The 22,393-nt window shown below is 51.5% G+C and overlaps 8 protein-coding genes across 8 annotated transcripts; 3 read left to right on the top strand and 5 right to left on the bottom strand.

The window, feature by feature from the left end:
- Positions 1-842: 842 nt before the first annotated feature.
- On the top strand, positions 843-5,718 carry fphA (putative sensor histidine kinase/response regulator). The gene has a single exon (XM_046093199.1). The coding sequence runs from the start codon at positions 1,280-1,282 to the stop codon at positions 4,952-4,954; it is 3,675 nt and encodes a 1,224-aa protein (XP_045949177.1). The 5' UTR covers positions 843-1,279; the 3' UTR covers positions 4,955-5,718.
- A 1,112-nt stretch (positions 5,719-6,830) lies between these two features.
- On the bottom strand, positions 6,831-8,003 carry LDX57_011452 (uncharacterized protein; the record flags this gene model as incomplete). The annotated part of the gene is made up of 1 exon (XM_046093198.1): positions 6,831-8,003. One exon carries the CDS (start codon positions 8,001-8,003, stop codon positions 6,831-6,833), a length of 1,173 nt encoding a protein of 390 aa, XP_045949176.1.
- Positions 8,004-9,794: 1,791 nt separating this feature from the next.
- LDX57_011451 (uncharacterized protein) lies at positions 9,795-11,150 on the top strand (the record flags this gene model as incomplete). The annotated part of the gene is made up of 3 exons (XM_046093197.1): positions 9,795-9,818; positions 9,883-10,118; positions 10,178-11,150. The coding sequence occupies 3 exons, from the start codon at positions 9,795-9,797 to the stop codon at positions 11,148-11,150; spliced, it is 1,233 nt and encodes a 410-aa protein (XP_045949175.1).
- A 375-nt stretch (positions 11,151-11,525) lies between these two features.
- Positions 11,526-15,083, bottom strand: dcl2_2 (Dicer-like protein 2; the record flags this gene model as incomplete). Its single annotated transcript, XM_046093196.1, has 2 exons — positions 11,526-14,037; positions 14,104-15,083. The coding sequence occupies 2 exons, from the start codon at positions 15,081-15,083 to the stop codon at positions 11,526-11,528; spliced, it is 3,492 nt and encodes a 1,163-aa protein (XP_045949174.1).
- A 94-nt stretch (positions 15,084-15,177) lies between these two features.
- dcl2_1 (Dicer-like protein 2) lies at positions 15,178-16,058 on the bottom strand (the record flags this gene model as incomplete). The annotated part of the gene is made up of 5 exons (XM_046093195.1): positions 15,178-15,368; positions 15,429-15,681; positions 15,737-15,785; positions 15,859-15,887; positions 15,957-16,058. The coding sequence occupies 5 exons, from the start codon at positions 16,056-16,058 to the stop codon at positions 15,178-15,180; spliced, it is 624 nt and encodes a 207-aa protein (XP_045949173.1).
- Positions 16,059-17,493: 1,435 nt separating this feature from the next.
- On the top strand, positions 17,494-19,503 carry LDX57_011448 (uncharacterized protein; the record flags this gene model as incomplete). The annotated part of the gene is made up of 1 exon (XM_046093194.1): positions 17,494-19,503. The coding sequence occupies one exon, from the start codon at positions 17,494-17,496 to the stop codon at positions 19,501-19,503; it is 2,010 nt and encodes a 669-aa protein (XP_045949172.1).
- A 790-nt stretch (positions 19,504-20,293) lies between these two features.
- On the bottom strand, positions 20,294-21,152 carry LDX57_011447 (uncharacterized protein; the record flags this gene model as incomplete). Its single annotated transcript, XM_046093193.1, has 2 exons — positions 20,294-20,791; positions 20,847-21,152. The coding sequence occupies 2 exons, from the start codon at positions 21,150-21,152 to the stop codon at positions 20,294-20,296; spliced, it is 804 nt and encodes a 267-aa protein (XP_045949171.1).
- Positions 21,153-21,310: 158 nt separating this feature from the next.
- On the bottom strand, positions 21,311-21,499 carry LDX57_011446 (uncharacterized protein; the record flags this gene model as incomplete). Its single annotated transcript, XM_046093192.1, has 1 exon — positions 21,311-21,499. One exon carries the CDS (start codon positions 21,497-21,499, stop codon positions 21,311-21,313), a length of 189 nt encoding a protein of 62 aa, XP_045949170.1.
- Positions 21,500-22,393: the final 894 nt, after the last annotated feature.

Raw genomic sequence — 22,393 nt, 5'->3', positions numbered from 1 at the left:
GGGAATTGAATCATGCTGCGTACTGGATGGTTATTCGCGCGAATAAGTCGTATGATTTTGGACTGAAATGTCTGATTGATTCTTCGGATTGACTTTGCGAGATTGGAGTACTCTGATTCATTCGACCAGGGTCCAATTCCCAACTACCTAGGTAGTTACCTATCCGGTGTATGATATGGGATGATATGATTGACCGTTATGATATCAAATCGGGATCGACAAATATGCGAGATTGGATCATACGTTAGTACACCGAGTAGACGAAGCAGGCTCGCAAGATTGAGATGTACACCGGAGTAAGATGCTTAATCCTTAATGAGGACCGTCACATGTAGATGTCATCATCAATCGATGACGGTCGCAAGGGAGAGAAACAACACCACCCTAAAGCTTTGATGGCTTGGCTTGAGGCAGATGGATAAGGAAACATCCATAGAGGGAAAAGGCCTTGTGGGTCGAGACCCCCACCGAGAGGCCCAAGTGGAGGAGACTTAACCCATACCGATTGGGCAGTGCCAACTTTTGGCACTCCTATCAAGGAAGACTCAGCAAAGTGGCCAACCAAGTTCGAGGCAGACCCCGGAGCCTTCTCTGCGCATCCCGAAAAGTCATCGCGTCCTGATCTCGTCGCAATTGGCGGGAGTCGCTACCGGTGGTGGCCAAGGGTGCTACAAGGCCGAACGCCTCCCGTAGAGTCTTTTCCTCCCCGGTACGATTGTACTCTCCGGTGCTCTTTTAGCCTTTCAGGGCTTTTTTTCTTTTTTCTCTTCTTAGCTTGCCCTCTCCCTTCTTCCTCGCTCATGTCTCAAGTCCTCAATGGAGTCGCTCTTTCCCCGCCCGAACTAGACAGAACCTGGTAGCTTACCGGGGTTACCATTATTTGGTAACAGCCAGTCCTGACTGAGTCCCTGCATTTCTTTTTCCACACACGAGAGTTGGAGTATTACCTCATTACATAACACGCCTGTCAACTTGTCCTTCTTCACCGTGCCCCTCTCTCTCTCTCTCCCTCCCCCCTCTTTCTTTTTGAATCCCAAACAATACCTCTTGCCTCTTGCGATGACTGTCAACTCTCTCCTCCGCGTATCCCAGTACGACTTCGTTTACCTCTAAGACCACCTCGAACAACAACCTGGAATCCTCGTTCTTCCGCCTATCGCCTATAGCCTCTCCTCCCCGCCCCACGCAAAGAAGCCGATGCCCCGATAATTCTCTCTCGCCCCTGCCTTAACGGAGCCTGGTTACATCCGCTACTTGACAACGCTGCTGGGGGTTTGGGATGACTTCAAACCCCGACGAGGCCTCCTCGAGGCCAAGTATAGAGGAGGAGGCCGGAGAAGTGCTGCAGCAGTCATCCTACCCCGACACCGCAGCCTCCCGCACACCGACTACATCCCCCGGCTCGCCGTTAGAATCCGGCGGCGGCGCCGCCGAGAGAGTTTATCCAATCCGGTCGATCATTTCCGTCGACACGTCCAACAGCCAACATCCGCGAGACGTCACATCGCCGACGAGGGGACCTTCGACCGGAGCCAGATCGCTGTCCATCATTGATGCCCAGACCTGGGACGAGTTGCGAGCGCAGCAGAATCGGACAACCGAGGTTCCTCTCCCCGACAATAACACCCCAGTGTCCTCCGGCGAGGTCCCGGAAATCCCTGCCTCGTCCTTGGGAAATGAGCAACAGCCGCTGGCAAGCCACAATGACGATGTTGCGAGCAGGAGGGAATCTGGGAGCCTGATCACCCAACGTTTCAAACATATCTTTACCGAACAAGGCCATGCGATCATCACGGGGAGATCTGCCGATGGATTTACGGCCTGCGAAGATGAGCCCATCCATACGCCCGGTGCGATTCAGAGCTTCGGTGCCATGGTCGCCCTGCGTGAGGAATCCGACGGCATCCTGGCAGTTCGCATAGCCAGTGAAAACACCAAGAATATACTCGGCTATTCGCCCAGGAGACTCTTCGCCCTCGAGAGTTTCACCGATATCATGCTTGAAGACCAGGCCGATATTCTGCTGGACCACATTGATTTTGTTAGGGAGGACAACTATGACCCTTGCGCCGACGGTCCAGAAGTGTTTATCCTGTCTCTTTTTGGATCTGCAGGCCGACCGATTCGGCTTTGGTGCGCCATTCATGTTAACCCCGCCAACGAGGATCTAGTTATCTGCGAGTTCGAGCTGGAGGACGACAGACTCAACCCCCCGAACCCTTCAGATCAATCGATCACCCCGTCGCCAACGGATACTCTTCGTGTTGACTTCACGCCCGAGCAGTTGGCTTCCAGCACAATGAACATTAGCCAGCCTCTGCGGGTACTCCGGAAAGCGCGCGGCCGACGCGGCGAGGCAGCTGCCATGGAAGTTTTCGGCATTATAAGCCAGATTCAGGATCAGCTCGGTCGTACCGAGACTTTGGATGCGCTACTCAACACGACCATCGGCATTGTCAAAGAATTGACCGGGTTTCATCGTGTCATGATTTATCAGTTCGACATCGACTGGAATGGCATAGTGGTGGCCGAATTGGTCGACCCTAGTACCAGCAAGGATCTGTACAAAGGGCTTCACTTTCCGGCTACGGACATCCCTAAACAAGCTCGCGATCTCTATCGGATCAACAAAGTGCGCATACTTTATGACCGCGAACAGGTCACCGCTCGTCTGGTCTGTCGGGCAAAGAAAGATCTGGAGCGTCCGCTGGACATGACACACTCGTACCTGCGTGCCATGTCGCCCATTCATGTCAAATACTTGGCAAATATGGGGGTCCGCGCATCCATGTCAATTAGTATTGACGGGCCGCACGCACTCTGGGGCTTGATTTCGTTACATACGCACGGTGATCATGGCATGCGGGTCTCCTTCCCGCTCCGAAAAATGTGCCGCTTGATTGGCGACACTCTGTCACGAAACATTGAGCGTCTGTCCTATGCCTCTCGTTTGCAGGCCCGCAAACTCATCAACACCGTTCCCGCGGACGCAAACCCTTCGGGATATATAATTGCGTCGTCGGATGATTTGCTGAAGCTATTCAATGCAGACTATGCCGCTCTGTCCATCCGAGAAGAAATCAAAACACTGGGTGGATCAACGCGTTCACAGGAAGTTTTAGCCCTGCTGGAATATCTCAAAGTCCGCAAGTTCAATTCCGTCCTCGCTTCCCATAATGTGAAGAGGGACTTCCCCGACCTGCATTTCCAACCCGGATTCAAGACCATTTCCGGAATGCTGTATGTGCCATTATCAACGGACGGTATGGACTTTATTGTCTTCTTTCGTCGAGGGCAGCTAACCGAAATCAAATGGGGCGGCAATCCCTACGAGAAGAAGTTCGCCGAGGGCCATTTGGAGCCACGCGGCAGTTTCCAGACATGGAAAGAAACGGTTTTGGATCAGTCTCGGGAATGGACGGAGTCAGAGGTGGAGACTGCAGCAATCATGTGTCTGGTGTACGGCAAGTTCATCAAAGTGTGGCGACAGAACGAGGCCGCTCTGCAAGACTCGCAATTGACGAAGCTTCTATTGGCCAATTCTGCTCACGAAGTCCGCACCCCATTGAATGCTGTGATCAATTATCTGGAAATCGCTTTGGAGGGTACCCTTGACAACGAGACACGCGAGAACCTCACCAAATCTCATTCGGCCTCCAAGTCACTCATCTATGTTATCAACGATCTCCTTGACCTAACCAATGCCGAAAAGGGACAAAATTTGATCAAGGATGAATCGTTCGACCTGCCATTGACTTTCAGAGAGGCAACTGACATGTTCCAGTCGGAAACTCGCCGAAAGGATATTAACTACACCGTTCTGCAACACCCAGGGCTTCCCAAGGTTGTAATGGGAGATCAGAGGCGTGTCAGACAGTCCATTACGAATTTGATCTCTAATGCAGTTCAGCATACATCTGCAGGGGGTGTCACCGTGGAAATATCTCGTGCGCCTGGACAATCCGATCCAGGCACTGCTGTGGTACAGATAGTGGTCCACGACACAGGCTCTGGGATGTCCCATGACACCCTCGAGACGCTTTTCCAAGAACTGGAGCAAATATCTGAAGTGAACGATCTTGACATGTTCGATCGAGAAGAAGAAAAGTCTCTGGATGCGCTCATGGAGGAGCAGGAAAAGCGGGTTTTGGGCCTGGGGCTCGCGTTGGTGTCTCGGATTGTTCGTAACATGCATGGCCAACTTAGTGTTCGATCAGAAGAGGGCAAAGGCAGCCGTTTCCAGATTTCGCTTCAGTTCACAATCCCAGAAGGTGCGCCCCCGTCCAGTCGCCGGGAATCTCACATACCGATTTGCACGATCGAGCCAAAGACTCCGCTGCAGTCGAAAGAGGAGTTTATTCTCGTGGACGGACGGTCTCCCCCCAGCGAGAAAAGGCACAGTGGCGCTAGTCAGTACAGCGGGAGAAGTCTGAAGAGCTCGAAAAGCGAATCCGGCTCGGTTACCAAGTTGCCAGAAGACTCAGCAACAACCGAGGCGACGCCAAGCAAAGATGAGGCGCAGGGTGAGCCCGAAAATGCGCCGCAAGAACAAGATAATGATGTTCCGCCCACCGACGAAGCGCCAATCCCCCAAGAGCCTGCTACTCAGGATCCACAGCCCGCTACCGAAGAGCCTGGCGTGCCTCCGGTCACCTCTCAGATTGCGCTTCACGAACAAGATGAACCACCAACGGTCGAGCAAACCCCAGAAACTCAGCGGAACGAAAAGCCCGTCGAGTCCCCCGCGCCCGCGTCAGATCCGTCGTCCCTCACCCGAACTCTCCGCGTACTTGTCGCAGAGGATGATCCGATCAATGGCAAGATCCTGCAGAAGCGACTGAATAAGATGGGTCATACCATGCAATTGACTCTGAACGGCGAAGATTGTGCCGCTGCGTATCGTGCCGATCCTGCAGCATATGACGTCATCTTAATGGACATCCAGGTATGTTGAGTTCATCTACACTTTGAGACCCGTTACTAATGTTGACTTCTGATAGATGCCCATTGTGGACGGCATGAAATCGACTCAAATGATCCGCGAGTTTGAGAAAGAGTCTTCGGCAGATGACCTATCTAATCTCTCCTATATCTCGAAACGGAACGGTCGAGTCCCGATCTTCGCTGTCTCCGCCTCTCTTCTAGAGAAAGATTCACAATCATATATCGACACTGGCTTTGACGGCTGGATCATGAAACCCATCAATTTCACTCGACTGAACTTCCTGTTTGACGGTCTTCAACTTGACGACGCTCGAAACAGTGCAACCTACCAGCCCGGCTACTGGGAAAACGGTGGCTGGTTTACCGAACGAGAAACGAAATAAAGTCCTGTCACGCTCTGATGCCGTGATAAAAGTATCTCACACATCACATATTTTTTTTATCTGTTGAATTTTGGTCTTCTTCATGGCGTCAAAGATTAACGAGCCCTTGTATACGGTATGGGAATTGGCTTTTCATGGTGGCATATTCTGATGATATTTTTTCCATTCCATCTCTAGCATGAGTGAGATATGCGTTTTTTCTTTCTTATTCATTTTCAAAATATACCCCACTAGTTATATTTGTTTATTTGACGTCCGAAGAGAGACTCTTTTCTGTTTTGTTGTTCCATAGCTACTATAGACGAACGAGGTTTTCTACGGGAGTCGAAAGCCTAGCATGATGTGATATCATATTTAGGGGTACTTGTGTATATTCAATTCATTCTTGATTAAACTTTGTTGTGTTGTACAAACGTAGGGATCTACGAAGTATTGTGACAGGGATGAGTCTTGACCCAACCTTGCTACCTAGCTACGTATTGCTGATTGTGAGGGAGGCATTCAATAACTATTTGAGCATTTCGCGATGTACTGTAGTTGTGTATTGATTGGTATGCAGCACCTAGGAGGACAGTCCTCTTTTTTCTTTTTCTTTTCTTTTTTTTTCTAAAAAAAAAAAAATAAAAAATTCACCATTATCTAATTTCTTACAGACTCGGTTGACTGAATGTTCTAACTCTTCATTTTTTCTTTTTAATTATCTCGTGCATCATCGGTTCGTCCATAGTTTAATTAATTAACTATGTCCGACTCATGAGGAAGAGAAGAGAAGAGAAGAGAAGAGAAGAGAAGAGAAGAGAAGAGACATTCGTAGCGGTGATTTGAGTACTACTACTGTTACAGACCCAGTACTCCTTTCACTTCTACTCCCTTGTAAAAGATAAATAAAGAGTTAACATGATTCGAAATGGAACCTGGAAGTGTAGATATTGAAAAGAATTTTCTATTTAGGGATTAGATTAGATTACAAGGCGCTGTATGTGGCAGGACGGGGATGTACATCTTGCATATATATGGGGGCGGGACTTGAATAAAGAAATAAAATGAATAAGACAAGGGAGAGATACTTTTTAGAAACAATTATTGGCTATATACTACATATACTATGGTCACATATAGGAATGGAAAACACACTCGCTCCCTCGCTCCCTCCACTCCATCCTTCTCGCCATCCCTCCTTTCCCCCTTCACTTCGTCAGGCATGTCCTGAATCCTGGATCTTGGGTCTTCGATTCGATGACTTAAGGCTTGGAGATCCCAAGGTAGGATCCTGGTCTCCCTTTCCCTTCTGCCTCCCCATTCAGAACCCATCGCTTGATCAAACGCCTAAAATATAAAATAACTAGACAGGAGGGTCTCATGTGATGTTTACCTCACTTATCCAAGGTCTCGTGAGCATTGTGATGCTTGCGTCAACGACGGCGACGAGATCGATCAAGGGGATTGTTTATGACAACGACGACGATGATGGTATTGAGGCATCACTCACTCACCACCCGACCTTCACACCTCCTTACTCTCCTGACTTACCACCGCCGTCCCCTTACCACCGGAACCGGACGACAGCTCCGTGCAAGGCTCCTGAACCAGCTCGTCCCACGATGACGTGCGTGCCGGGACGTGATGGTGGTGATGATGATGATCGCCGATGTGCGCGTTCATAGGCGCGTGATACTCGTCGAGCGTGGCTTGTCGCGTCAGTCCGGCACCATTGGGGCCTGATTCCTCCGCAAACAGGCCATTCCCGACACGCGAAGTAGAGGTACGAGAATCGCCACGCCGGAAGGGATTCCATGAACGAGCAAAAGAATGGGCAAGAGAATGGGCACGGGAAGGAGCGTGAGAATGAGTATCAGAGTGTGAATGGATGGGTTGTTGGTCAGAAGACGGAGGGTCAGAAGAAAGGCCACCCGAGAAGGCAGGGCTCTGAACGAGGTTGATGAGTTTGTTCAGGATAGCAAATTCCATCTTTAGCTTGATGCTGATAGAGAAGGCGCTGTAGGTCATTTTGATGGCGCGGCGGTCTTGGAACTCCGTGACGAGGAGGGCCGTGTCGAGGCAGACGATGATGAAGGTGGTTGCGATGAGGATCCGGCGGACCTTTCGGCCCTGTGAGCCCTTGATGGCGATGACGTGTTTGAGGTTCCGGAATGCTTCGAAGTTGTAGATACCGAGGATGATGTATTCACGGGCACAGGAGACGGTGATGACGAGGCGTTCGTAGATTAGACTGACGTCGAGGACGCGCATGCTGTGCTTGAAGATGCCGATGAGGAAGAGGAGCTGCATGGGGAGTGGGAAGACTAGTGTGGTGATGATGACCATCCAGAGGACGCAGCGGGCGATACGATCGCTGGTGACGAGGTGGAGCCGGGAGTAGAGAACCATGACGAGGGAAGTGGACATGATGAGATAGCCGATGGAGATTAGGGGGGCCCATGCGGTATGGGGAGCGAGGTTGAAGAAGAAGATCACCTGGGCGGTGGTATACATAAGGATGCCGAAGGCGCTGAGAATCATGCTCCAGAAGTAGCAGCCGCGGCGGCGCTTGAAGAAGTCAAAAATCCAGAAGAAGAGTTCGAGGGCATTGTATAGAGCTATGGACATGAATGACACGAGTAGCAGGGTGATGCCCTCAGTCACGTCCATGGACTGTGCAGTGGGTTTTCCAGCCATATTGGTTGGAGCATTTGCTCTCTTGAGACAAGAAATTGGAATCTGGTCTTGTTGATGATATGGATTAAACGTGTATAGCACACATACTGGCAACAGGGATTCGAGCATAGGAGCAGGAGAAGGAAGACGACGACGATATAGAATTTGAAAACAAAGCAGGGGTGGTGTGTTCGTCCTGGACAATATGTATGGGTACGGGATTGAAAAAGTACCAAAACAACGCCAAAACTTAATCGGTTGTCCAAGCCAAGGAATTGGATTGGCCAGGCAGACGCAGCTGATATCGATCCATATCATGTATAGCACGAGCCTCTACACCTTTGCTTATGGAAAGGCCCAGAACGTTTGCTCGGCCGATCTCTTCAGCGGGTTAACATGGAGCACACACCAAATTGTAGCAAGCGAATTTGGTTTGCGTCTGCGCCTCGATGTCAACTTGGACATGGTTCCAGCTCAGGGCCACCTCCCTTTGATTGGCCCAACATTATATTACCGGAGACCGATGGCACAGTGAGTGGTCTGTATCATTAGTTGGGCGTTTGCACGCTCCTTAATTCCAACAGCCAATTTTATATGTGATAACATGACGAGAGAATAAAAAAGAAATTGCGGATTCAGGACAGGTCTAGCAACCTGAGCAACACGAGTCATTGTTGCACACGAAGGACATGGTATATAGTCCGTCTATATGAGGCTCTGATCTGTATAACGTGAGTGTGTCACCAGCAACGACGCGTGGGAGGAATCGGTTTCCCCCCTGCGTGAAAAGCGAGCCGTCGAACCATGGTTAGCGCCAGTCAGGAGAGCTTAACCAATGACAAGACCCAGTCTCCAGAGCTGGACTCCGAGGTGTAGAGAAATGAGAACAAAGAAACACGGTGTATCAACGGATAGGTCACTTTTCCCCTCCCACGGTTGTGAGGTGCCTCTCAACCCCCATGACGGTGGCGTTCTAGAGCACAGGCGAGTACCCGTCACTCGCTCGAGGGCGGTTTTAGCTTCCTATCTTCTTTGTTCCTTGAGCAGATCCACTGTGGAAGAATCGATTAGCCTTCAGTAGATGAAAGGACTCGAGCGCAAAATGAGACACTGTGAATTTGGAATTCACAGTAAAAGGGGTTGGAAATTGGTACCAACTCCGCCGGGCCCGTCAAATAGTATGAGGATCTACAATTGAGGCCATGGACAATGTGTCGTCATGACTGTGATTCAAACGCACTTAGAGCTGCTACTGTAGGAAATTTCAACCGAGAAAACGAATTGAGATACCGAGGTTGAGAAGGTGTCTTTGACCACTGCCTGCCATGTGAAGTAGACCAGCGCTTTTGATTGTATTTGGTTCTTGTACATACAGTACGGACATGCTAGGTCAATGGACACAATGGCTTGGTTCCATGAAGGAGACGGAGATCTCTGACTGTATAGGGATGTTCTCACAAAGAGTCGGCCTATTCTTGTTGTACAGAAACGAAGAAAGGGGATGGGGATAACTAGTGGAAATGGGGAGTCGAGAGCAGGGGAGAAAGGAAAGAGAAGGGGAGAGTCCAGACGGCGGCAAGTGACAGACGGACGGGTGGTCCGTGCGGGCAGCTGACGTTGAGCATCGCCTTCTGCCCTCTCGCCTCGCCCTCTCCGCCGCCTCTTCTCTTCCTCCACCATCCCCTTTCCGGTCGACTGTTCCAGGGGATTGCAAAATCCCTCTTTATCGCTCGCTTGAGGATGTTCGGGAGCACGACTTTCTAAGCTCCTTCAATCAGATTTAGCTCTACTCCTCCACAAACACCGTTGGACATGGTGTCCCTGTGGCCCTTCAAGGTAGGCCCGCCACTCTGGTGGCTTTGCACACGATCCAGGTTAACTCATTGGTGCGATGCGATAGGGAGAAGATAACTCTCCGGCTTCATTCGAGAAGGCCCTTTCCACTCTTTCGACCAAAATTGCCCAAACCACCTCTCGGTTGGATACTCACCGCCAAAATGCCCGTCGTTTCAAAGCCCTTTGGACTCTGTACACCACCTTCGCTTATCTGCTCTACTCGATCATCTTGGCCCTCGTTTTAGGATGGGAGAACTGGGGTGTGAAGGAATACTCGGCGATCGCCGGCGGTCCCGTTTTGTATGGTTTCTTCATCGTTTCTTCCATAACGACTGTGTCTAACAACTCTGGTGCCTTAGGATCTACGTCGTTCGCGCAGCAGCCAGCAAATATTTCGACTACCGCATTAACAAATCGCAACGGTATCTGGATGACCTCCAGAAACAGCGCGACGAAACAATCGAAAAGCTCAAGGTCGCTACGAAGTACAATTCGACTCAGCAGCTGCTGGAGAAATACGCGGGGGAGTCGCCGACACCCGAACGCGCCAGCAAACCTGGCACCGAGAAACGCAAGTCGGAAGCCAAGCGCAACAAGCCCGCGAACCCTCCGGCCCCGATCCAGCGAACCGGCCTCGCGCCTCCTCCGACGGCCAACATCCCACGACCGACCCCTCCCCAATCGCCTCAACCCGCTCCCTCGCCCGACCTGCAGCCTCCGTCCCCGTATGCTGGCTCCCCCTTGCAGGCTGCAGACACCCCGCAACCGCAGTCCCCGCCGCCGCCTTCCGCATTCGACGAACCCGGATTCGCTCCCAATGCGTTCTCCAGTGCGCCGCAATACGTCGAGCAAACCCATTGGTATGATCGCTTGTTGGACGTGCTCTTGGGCGAGGACGAGACACAGCCCAAGAACCGGATCGCGTTGATTTGCGCCACCTGCCGACTTGTGAACGGCCAGGCACCTCCGGGCATCAAGACACTGGAAGAACTTGGCCGTTGGCGCTGTGGCAGCTGCGGATCGTGGAACGGCGAGGAAAGCGAGACCAAGAAGGTTCTGGCTGGGATTCGCAGGCCAGCTACGCAGAGATCATGGGTATCCGCTCCTAAGGCTGATCCCGAGACGGCTTCCTCGGGGGGCGGCGCCACCGATGAAGGTGTGATGGTCGCAGCTAGCGAGGATGACGCGGGATCGCGAAGCTCTGATGGCGAGGTTCCGGTTGGAAAGGAGGAAGAGGAAGGGGAAGAAGTTGTTCCTGAACCTGAACCGGAGCCGGAGCCTAAGCCGAAAGCAACCCGAGGACGTCCCAAGGGCAGCAAGAAGAAGAAATGAGCGATTTGAGCATGTTGTGTAACATTCCATTTGGTGCATTCTGTCTCTCATTACTAGCGTTTCTTTATGTTTTGTAGACTATACGTCACCCAGTACCATTCATTTCCTGTTTTTCTTAGGGTATCATGAAACCATGTCATGTTCAATTACATCAAGTTATTGTTGATATTAGTGGACACAATGGCTCAGTTCACGTTCAAATTTATCATTATTCATTCATGAATGCATATCATCACCTCGTATCGCATGGCGATCTACATCATCTAGTCCATACTTTTCCATACCCAACCATCATAAATCATCAACCAAAGAACTCTCTAGATGCCAGTACACATCCATAATCAATCCACCCTCTAAAGTCCAGGCAAAGAAGTGCTATCCCAAAGCCTCCATCACCCGATTCGCAGCCCTCACCTCCGCCTCCTCCGCCGACAAACAGCCCTCCACCATAACAACCTCCACCCCATCCACCGTCACCACACACCGATACGACGCATCCTCACCCATCTGCCCCTGCAGCCTCTTCACACTAAACTTCACCTCCTCCCTGACCATCTGAAACACGCGATTCTTCGGATGCATGACCACGACCCCATCACTCAGCATTCTCCGCAGATACGGCAACAAACCAATCCGCTCGACGAACCGCCCACACGCATCCAAGTCACCACCCGAATCCACGAATATCGCACCTAGTATACTCTCCACGACGTCGGAGAAGAACTTATCCGCATTGAGACCCGCCAGCGCTTCCCACGGATAATGGGTCCCGGAGTTTAGAGCAGTGATGATATCCTCCCTCAACGTCATATATCGAGCCAATGCACGGTCTCGCGCACGTCTCATCTCCGCGCCATCGCAGCGCATGAAGCGCCACAACTCGACGGGCGTGTTTGTCGAGTGGAGCGTGAAGCCTCCTTTGGGTGATTGCGCGACGTCGGTGGATTCGCGGGGCACGGCGAATTCCATGCACAGGAAGGCGAGGAGGTTAGCGTTTACGACGGCGTGCTTGATGCGGGTCATGTCGCCGGGGGTGAAGCGGTGCGGGGCGTGCTGGAAGATGGTGGGCACGAGGAGCATGTCGAGGATGGCGTCGCCGAGGAATTCGAGGCGTTGGTACGATTGCGTGAAGGTGTCGTGTTGGCACGAGGGGTGGGTGAGGGCTTCGAAGAGGAGAATGGTGGAGTTGAAGCGGTAGCCGAGTTGTTCTTGGAGGGGGTTGTACATTATGTGACGGGGATTGCTGGTATTGCCGTCTATGTTGTGGGTGCTATGGGGGTCAGGGTCCGGGTAGGGATTGGGAGTAGGGGTAGGATTGGGGGGTGTGACTTCTGGCAGGAAGCGATGGATGCAGGCTTCAGCTTGGAAGAACCCGCCTTCAATGAATGCAGCGCCGATCAGGGCTTCGACGACGTCGGCGAGCATCTTGCTGGACATGTTTCGCTGGGCAGCGATGTGGGTGGTCTTTTCGGAGATCAGCGGCGCCTTCCAATGGCGTGGTGTGAAGCTCTTGGTGAGGATGAAGGAGTCAAGTCCCAGCTCAAGAGCTGCCTGTGCAAGACGGGAGTTGTTCACGATTGAGTCGCGCCTTTCGCTTAGATAGCCTTCGTGCCAGTTGCCGTGCTCATAGAACAGCCGGCAGCTGACGATGTACTTGAGGATGGAGTCTCCGAGGAACTCGTACCGCTGATAATTTGTCGAGGCTTGCGCGGAGGGTGCAGTGATGGCCGTGAGGATATTCTCCATGGCTTCGAATCCGAGGTTATACAGAATAGTCTCGTTCAGGCTGGTTGCAATCATATGTGTCTCCAACCGATGCAGGATGGCAGAGATGAATAATCCAAAGACGGCATCCGTGAGAGGGAGCTTATCCACAGTGCAGTCTTGCGCAGAGAGAATGTACGACTTCACAACTGCATCGGAGTCATCCCGGCTATCAGGCTTGTCCAGGACCGCAGGTTTATTAACAGCCAGAGTCTGTCGATGTAGAAGATTTCGGCGTCGTGGAAACGTCTCACACTCGAGAGTGAGAGTTCCAGGATCCTCGTCCGATGATGTCCATCTCAGGAATCCGTATAGATCGCCGTAGTGCGCTTTGTCTCGAACAATGCCCATGAGCACCGCCTCCCGATTGCAATTGAAGGCATCGTGAGCGGGCTCCTTCCCCTGGTTTTCGTGGAGCCACTCTTCCAGTTCATCATGAGGCAAGTCCGGTCCAAACAACGCCACAAAGTCACGTTCGGGTCCTAGATCCCTCGAAATGGCCTGAAGATACACCGCAGTGGCCTCTCTCATCTTCTCCACAACATCGGCTGGTGTCGCGGGCATTCGCGCCGGGGTATCAAACGACAAGATAAATGTCATGTCACTGTTCCAATATAGCTCCAATGGCGACATAGGGAGCAAAGCAACCGGTGCAGTAAATTTGATATACAGCTCGTGGCTGTCTTCTTGATTTAGTCGCACGTGGATGCGTGTCTGATGGATGTCAGGGGACGACCAGGAAGAAGCCCAGTGCGCCCAGGGGTCGTACTGTTCCGACACTTCTACCACAGCTGGTATCTCGCGCATCTCAAACTGTGTGAGTTCCGGCTTCTTGGTCAACGGGAGGAGGTTGTCGGTCACCAGGCCGAATTCGTAGAGGGCTTTGTACGCCAGGAACGAGGTTTCCTTGACCGCTGCTCGCTCCGATCCCCACCACTGTTCGCCGGAAATGCGACGGACTGCAGGATGCACGCAGTTCGGTAGGGTGACTGTGGCTTGCAGCTTGCCGAACTGGTTCATCTCAAAGGAGAATTTAGGTGCGTTGTCAACGTACGTCTCGCGAGGGAGGACGGCGCAGAAGTGGTTGAGATGAGCGCACGCAACGTCGGCGGTCAGAACAGCACTAGCCACATGTTAGCAGATAGAGAACTTCACAATTGGATGGCAACTCGGGTTGGTATTCACTTACCCAGTAGACTGGACCATTAGTCTTCCACCCACGTCCTCATCCAGCTCTTCTAGGAATCGAGCCTCCTGGAGAAGTCTCTCCTCGTCCTGATAAGCCTCGATCATTGCCTTCTCTAGGCCCTGCCACTTCGCAAAGTCTCCAGATTCGTCAACCTTCGAAAGCAGGATTCCGTACACCGATTGCTTCTGTCGAGCACGTCCTCGACGCTGCACAAAAGACTTCAGATTAGGTGGTTTGTCATAGCAGACGACAGCCTTACAAGCACTGATGTCGATCCCCTCTTCTAAGACGTCAGTAGCAATGATGAGGTTTTTGCGCCCATCGCGGAACTCATCCAGTGTGTTCTGCTGCGACTTCAGGGAGAGTAGCTCGCCGATGATCTCTTTGCGCGTGCCGCTGTTGGACCAGCCAACATAGGGAGCACATCGAAAGCGAGATCGAGTGGCCGGATGGACGGACAATAGCCTCTCCATGACGCTGACCGTCACTCTTTGCTTGACAAAGATGATACCCGAGAACTCCGGGTCGTTCATAGTATCCAAAAACTCGATCAAGGCCTCCATTTTGGGCGAGAGACGAAAGTCATCCAGCGAGATATCTGGCTCAGGCAGGCGGTTCATGAAATCAATGATGTAATCCTTCTCAGCGTCTACCCAGTCCGTCATCATAGACGATTCATATATCTTTGATAGCACCTGTCTCTTAGATTCGTGTATGTAATAGTCAGCGGCCCATCCCCCCAGCTCATGGAAGAGGCTGCTGCTGCGATCGAGTAGCTTTTTGATCTGCTCGTTGCAGTACGTCTTGCGAGATAGGAGCGTTTTGTGCAGCTTGTCTTGCTCATAAGGGTTATGTTGAAGCTCCTGGACGTACGGATCTTCATAGAGGTCCAGGGTCTCCCACGCATATTCAAGGGCGTTCAAAGTCTTGGTGCCGTGGGCTCCTTTGATGTCTAGGGGGTGGTACCAAATCTGTCGCATTTCGGGTCTATGGGTATATTTGAGGAGCTCTTGTCGATGAATCCGGGGTGTCCTGCATTTTGAGTCGAGATTCGACTCGATCGTGCTAGATAAGTCAGTGCCGATACCAAATACACAATCGAGACATTTGCACCCACCGTAAATCTATTTGATTCGATCTGACCACCGGACTAGCCGTGAGTCCCATAATCCGAGGGACAGCACCCCGGCCTAATCTAGCCAGAGTGGGATGATAGAACTCCTGCATAATCTTGTTTGCGGGGTGACGACGCATACAATGGTGGGCTATAAACAAACAACTGTCAGCGATGTTCCAAACATGTGTGCAATTCGGGCAGCGCAAACCTTCGTCGAATATAATCAGGCCCAGTTGAGAGATCCTCACAAAGCCGTGGGTCATCGCATCTGCCAGGACCGCAAAGGTCGAGACCACAACCTGCATGCCCTTCAATACTCCATCCCATATGGTTTGGTCAGTCCAGAGTTCCACTTTGTCTGCACCGGTCAGCGTTCTTGTACGAACGGCTGGAATATTGTCGGTGATGACTTTGTGCTGTTGACCACACAATGCGACCGTGGGCGCAAGGAACCAGATAAGCTGAGACAGATTGTGAGCAAACTCAGTATAACAACTAGGTCTAGTAAGAACATACCTTTCCTGGACTGCCACTCTCTAGCTCTCCTTTGATTCGCAGCAGAGCTCTGTGGGTAGATATGTCAGTTCACGACAGTTCATAGTAGACAAGGTGCGACCAGGAACAAATAAAATACATACATGTTAGTTTTTCCACTTCCTGTATCCATCTAGATTTATTGATTAGCTAACACTTCACAGAAATTGAATACATCATATAAAAAGGAGCGTTCACATACTGCAACAATAATGTTCTCCTTCATGCTCGCCTCAAACATCTCCAGCTGGTAGTTCCGAGGCTGATAGACGGGCACATTCTTGGCCGTTGAGCTGGTGGTCATCCTAACTGCTTCCTTCAGGCGGCAGTGAACGAACGCATACAGAGTAGGAAGAATAAGGACAAAGGTGGAAGGAGATGAGGTAGTGGATGCTTTTGAGAGAAGAGGACCTAACCGATCACAGTAGGTAGTGGGGTAAACAAATGGATAAATAATGGATCGATCGACAAGGTCAGAAACAAAATGGACTCTCCCGCTTAAGCCCGACCGTTGATCTTATCACCGCCAAATAATCTGTGAGCTGCTTTGTCCGGCCATGCACTCCTTGTCTGGTTTTCAATGCATGTTTCAGGGGTAATGGCTTTAATGGTATTCCTTTAGGGCAGAACCAGTGCATTCTATATTAGAGTGTAGGGACTGGAGCGTGATATCATCATGAGTAGGTCCGAGATGTATACAGGAGTTTTCTGTTCGACCTGGTTCTTATCAGTTCCCCTACAGATAATTCTACAGATAATCTCCATCTAAGTCATGATCGGTCTTCTAAGCCGTCCTATACCTACACTTTCCGACTTATCCTTCAGAGGCCCATCTTCTCATCCGAGACAACAATCCAAGCCCATCCACAGGCACCAGCGTCTCCATGTCCAGCTCCAGCCACAGTTCGTCCCCATCATAGCCACAGGCACAGGCTTTTACGGAAATGCCAGCCTCGTTACCGTTCCGGTAGGGATTCAACGATGGAGCCTAGAGCTGGGCGCGTAACTCCAGGATCGATCCAATGAGCGTCTCGACGAGATAGTATTATCGCATCTGATCCAGACCAACAGTGGACCAGTAATGAAACGGGACATTCGTAGGCTGCCATTGAAACAATCCTCGAGAGACGCTTCGAGCCATGCTAGATGCCGCAAGTGCATCAAATCCACCACACCATCCAAAGCCATGCCGGCGCCAATGAGAATCCGCATACTCGAGGATCCTGGTCGATTGTCCTCCCTAAGCGATCACGTTTGCATCCGAGAAGGACGAAGATGGGCTGTGCTATCAGGAAAAGCGCGTTATATTTGGCTCTGAATGTACTCCGTGGCGTTCTTGGAACAGGGGGTCCGACGATGTATGTCCCTCTTGCCTACCCCTCTCGGGAAACACAGTACTCAGCCTCGAATACCACCCTACTCGATGAAGTGATTTGTACTTTTGTAAAAGGTGGGGCATGTCCAGGCTGTCGTGGCCATAGCCACATGGGTGTGGTAGCGCAGTGGTTCGGCGACCATCATAGGCGTTTCTTTCTGTAGAAGAATATGAATATAAAATGGTCCTTTAACCCTCTACTATTGTAGATGAAAGGGTCAAGAAACGGCACCATCGAATGCCAGTAAAGTCGACAGTCATTTTCTTCACCTATATATCTCCTTATTCAGCTTGATTACCTATAGCACAGATAACCCAAACTTCTATTTTCCAATTAACACCTGTAGCCCATCACATTCTACCGATGGCCTACCCACCCCTCCACCTCGCCCAAATCATCAACATCCACCCAAACCATGATGCACAATGCATCGGCTGGGCCAAAACAGCAGGTCGCAGGTGTCGCCTAGTTGCCAGTGCCGCAAGTCGCGCCGAAGCCAGCGATTTACTGGAACAAGCCAATAAACAGCTCTACGCGGGGTACCGCATCGACGAGATACTGGAATCTATCGCGTTCTTGCTCCTCTGTAGAAGGTGGCACCAGGATCAAGCACCGGCAGTCTCCGGACAGTGGAAGGCCCAAATTTACCGGTATTTTGCGGCGGCAGCAGCAGCAGTCCAGGCTCCTCCTGTTGCTCAGGTTTGGCATAAAAGGGACCATGATGTTGAGGTGTCTCTGCCGATTTCAAACTTAAGAGATTCTCCTCCTATCTATCTTCACAGTGATCGTGAACAGATCAGTCGATCTCAGTTGCAAGTTCAGGCTCAGGCTCAGACCCAGGTTCAACCACATAGAGATACTTGTCTTCCTATCCAGCCCAATTCTTCTTTCACTCATTCCTCTTCCACCCCTCCTTCTGTCTCTACAGAAGCAAACGCAGAACCAGAAACAGACCCCTCATCCGAAATGTTCGCACGAACCTCCCGCCCCCGGCGAGTCGTGATGCCCACGAGACTCAACCACACCAAAGTGCACCCCGAAGCAATCATCAAAAGAGACTCTCAGGGTATCAGCAGCAGCACCAGCACCTACGGAGTCAAAGCTTCGTCCTCGACTTCCGCTCCTCCTCCTCCTCCCATTCCCAAAGTCAACCGCTCCATAACGGCATCTCCCTCTCGTCAATATTTCGAAGACAGAACCCGTATGATTGACGCATACATGCAGAAGCTGCGACGTATGGAGCCCCCGGAAGACGATACCGACTTTGAGGAAGCAACAACCGCCCAGAAAGAAGAGCAGAAGGCTAGTCTTCTTCGGGAGTTGAAGGCCATTGTGCCTGCGCGAGAGCGGCCGTCGGCGTCGTCAGTTGTGGCTCCTATCCAGAAGCAGACAGCGCTCTTGGAGGGGGTGGTTGTTGAGGAGAGGAAGACAAAGCGTGTGGTTGATGAGTACATGGACGGGGTGAGGCTCATGGATTATGGTGGGGATGAGACAGACAGCGAGGAAGACGTGGGCGAGATGAAGGAGAAGGTGAAAGGTGCCCTGGTGGCGCAGATTAAGCAGATTGGTCTGGACATCAGGCGTGCCGGTGATGAGAAGAGCAGGACACACGCATCAAACAAGATGGCCAGGGAGGTCAAGGTCGAGATCGAAGAATCTCCCCTGACTTCGAAACCCGCGGATATTGTCCGTCCTGTCCCCATCCACGAAGATGCGGTGGAGACATCTACCAAGACAGCAAAGGAAATCGACATCAACGTCAATGTGGATATCAACAAACCCACAACGCAACTTCCAGACGTGACAACCATCATCCAACCCATCGAAGATGAAAAGAAAGTATCCATCATCACTGACATCCACGAAATGGCTGATGACGAGTCAGAAGACCTCGCATCTACTTCACCTCATTCCTCCCCTTCCTCCGCCTCCTCCTCCTCCTCCTCATCCACTCACTCCTTCCCATCCCCATACTCATCCACCTCCTCTCTCGAATCCCTAAAGCGATCCAGCGAGCTCCTTTCCATGGCCCTGCAAGAGCCACCCATGAAGAACCACATCATCATCAACAACAACGATGACAAAAAGAACAACAACAACCCCACCCCCCATCTACACACAAACCAACTCCAAGAACCTCTACCCATTAACACCAAACACCTCACCCTCCCCCAACCCATCAAAACGCCATCTACCAATCCCCTACCCAACAACAAACATCCCCCAAACCCCTATCCGACGCTCACGACGGGTCTAGCCATCGGCATCGCTCTCTTCGACGGCCTCGCATGGCTGCTCGACAAGAAAACCCTGTCGGTCTGTGTCGGTTTCGGCGTGTATATAAAGGTATTGGCCGTTGTTGGGATGCTGTGAGATCTGGTTGGTTTCTGCTTTCAGGGAGTTAAAATTATGGTTTTGGTTGTGAGTCGTGTGGTGTGTTGTGTAGGTGTTGCTCATAGATTGTGATTTTTTTTTTTTTTTTTTTTTCATTTCTTTCTCTGATTTTCTCTTGGTTTGATTCACCTAGTTTAGGGTGCTATTATAAAGGTGTCTTTGTTTATTCTGCTGGATTTAGAGTGTTCTAGTTCTACAACTTTACTAATATTCTTCAACATTTCACAATATAAACTGATTCATTGATTGATATGTTGAAATCAAGCGGATGGTACCTAATTGCACGTGCACACGTCAAGTAGAACAAGGTAGATGTGGATTTAGTGTAAAAATCGAAACGGCTCGTAACGTATCAGAGGCCGACAACAAAAAGAAAAGAAAAAATGAAACAGGGGGATAAAACAGTAGCTAAGAGGCTGGTACTCTGCGACCACCGTCGTCGGGGTATTGTATGAGGGTTCCGCAAGAAGAAGATCACTCTATAGAGAGAGTTATGGAATGACCATCCTCTGCCCATCAAATGTCTAAATCACAAAGTGAGTGGCACTGCAAACCCGAGTAGAAGAACGCAGAACACCGCCCCTTCTCTCCAAGGCCAGAAACTAAACCCAGCAAGTATCGCGCCGTACACCAAAAGGAAAAGAACAGAAACATGAAAGCACACGGTTATAGGGAGGAAAACGGAATAGCAGGTCCTAATCATAGCATCACGCGGGGAACTGGAAGCAGATCACAGTTGGTTGAGAGGACGGGTGAATATTAGCTCCGTTCATGACACGATAGGGAGCCCGTGTGAAGGCTCCGTCTTGGTCACTTCTGAACCGTCCGGTTGGTTCTCGTCCGCCCGAGGGCGCCGGACTCCAAAGTTGTTCCCAAGGTAGTTGGCTTCCTCGTTGGGGTGCTTGCGCATCCCGAGGCCGGCACTCGCTATCCGGTTCAAAGAGTTCATATCATCATTAGATCCGGCCGCCTGGTTCTGATTGGGCTGGGTTTGCTGAGCGCCAGAAGAGGCATTGGCAGCCTGCGCCGAGCCGGCGCCAGTTGTGACATTCACATCCGCCCGCGGCTGGCTCAGGTCAATATTTCCGGGCAACTCAGGGACCTCTCCTTGGGAGTCAAGTAGCCGGGATTGCAAGTTGATGATGTACTCGCGGAGCTGATAGTTCTCCGCCTGCAGGGCCTTGAAACCATCCGACATGTTGTCGTACTCCTTGACTTGCTCCTCCAGCTTGCGGATATAGCTTTCTTTCCGTTGACGGAACGCTCTCTACTCAAGTTAGCTGGATTCCACAAGACCCCCATGTTTGTCCGGCGACACGTACCTGAGCGGCACGGTTCTGAGCAGCACGCTTCGAAGTAGACAACGGTCGCTTGCCATACGTCTTCGGAGACTCCGGCCCCGTCGGTTCTGGTTGCGGAGGAGTCTGCGGGGGCCCGCTGAGCATCGACGCCCCTGATATAGCGGGATCAATATTGTTTTGGTCGCGCGGGCTCGTGTTGTTGGGTTGCATGTGCGGGGGTTGTGGCGGCGGCGGTTGAGGACGCGTTTGCTGGGGATGTGTCAAATGCTGCTGAGCAGCCAGCAGCTGATCATGTAGCACTAGAACCAAGGTTAGCTTCAATGTCATTCCAGTACTCCATGTAGGTGGGTTTCATGATCGTGTTCGCGGCCTTCGCAAGCGCGAGGCGCGAGAAAAAACGCGCGTTTTCTCCAGCACTCGATACGATCGCGCGATCAGGGACACTTACTCTGATCAGTATGATCCTAGAAGATACGCCAACAACATTAGTCACCGCTTTCATAAGAACAAACAAAGTGCATGAAGCCCATCGACGCGCGACCGGCGCGGAAGCACTGGTCACCCATGGCGAAGACCCAGGGAGGCGAAACCCGATTCGCGCGGCCAACTGAGGGGGCGACGGCGTGTTCAAAAGACATCCGCGCTGGTACATCGCGTCGCCGGGCAGGATACATTGCGACAGGGTGATGGTGACAGGCGAACTGATGACAAACCGCGACAAGCATAGGCTGCTTACCTGAGCAGAAGTTTGCATGCTTGGATGCGGCGCTGGGGCTAGTGTAGGCTGCTGCATCGAGAGTATCGAATGGCAAGAGACAACAAAGACGCGCCCGGAGAAAGACGCGACAGGGTTCAATTCGCAGAGGACAGGATGAAGTCAAAGATCGACCGGTTAAACTACACGGTTTCCCAGAAAGCGGCGGAGAATGTGTAGATAGATGAAGAAGGCGACGAGAGGGAGGCGATGAGGTAAGCAGTGATGCTCGGGGCAGCTTAGTCGTTAATTCGAGGGGGTTTTATGATGCTGACTAGTCGGGTTTGCCTTTTGGTGATAACTAGCAATGCAACTGGGGGAGGTGATCTCGTAAGCAGAAAAGGGAGGGGGGGAAAGGGAAGATTAGTTAAAAGATCAGTCAGACAGCAGAACTTCGGGCGTGACGTGAGAAAAGGAAAATAAAGCCCAAGTGGATTTTTGGGGGGGCGCGACGGCTGGAAGTCGTTGGAATCGCCGGATTTGGGCGGTGACCGTATTGGTTACGCTTCGGGGTAATGAATGACGCCACCGCCGTCCCGACTGGGGCGGGCCCGGAGAGAATACCGCCGACATCCTGCTGTCAACTATTGTATACTCTACAAATATGATAGAAGTGTTCGCTCCTAGTATAGCACCCTGAGTAATTCTCCATGACTCTCCCGACCGGGATAAACTGAAAGAACACACTCAACCGTACGTGAAAATGCCCAGGCACGCCCAGTCATCTCCGGTTAAAACCGGCCAATGAGATCCTTCCGCAATCTCCGCCCCCAACCGTTGGATGACTCAGCCGGCATGTACCCTGGTCACCGCT

This window comes from Aspergillus melleus, assembly GCF_016097325.1.
Source record: "Aspergillus melleus strain CBS 546.65 chromosome Unknown contig7, whole genome shotgun sequence".
NCBI lineage: Eukaryota > Fungi > Ascomycota > Eurotiomycetes > Eurotiales > Aspergillaceae > Aspergillus > Aspergillus melleus.
The sequence above is the reverse complement of the archived record's forward strand: the minus strand, read 5'-3'. Positions and strand labels throughout refer to the sequence as shown.

Coding starts and splice junctions, on each gene's coding strand:
- fphA (XM_046093199.1), top strand. CDS start 1,280: ATGACTTCAAACCCCGACGAGGCCTCCTCGAGGCCAAGTATAGAGGAG.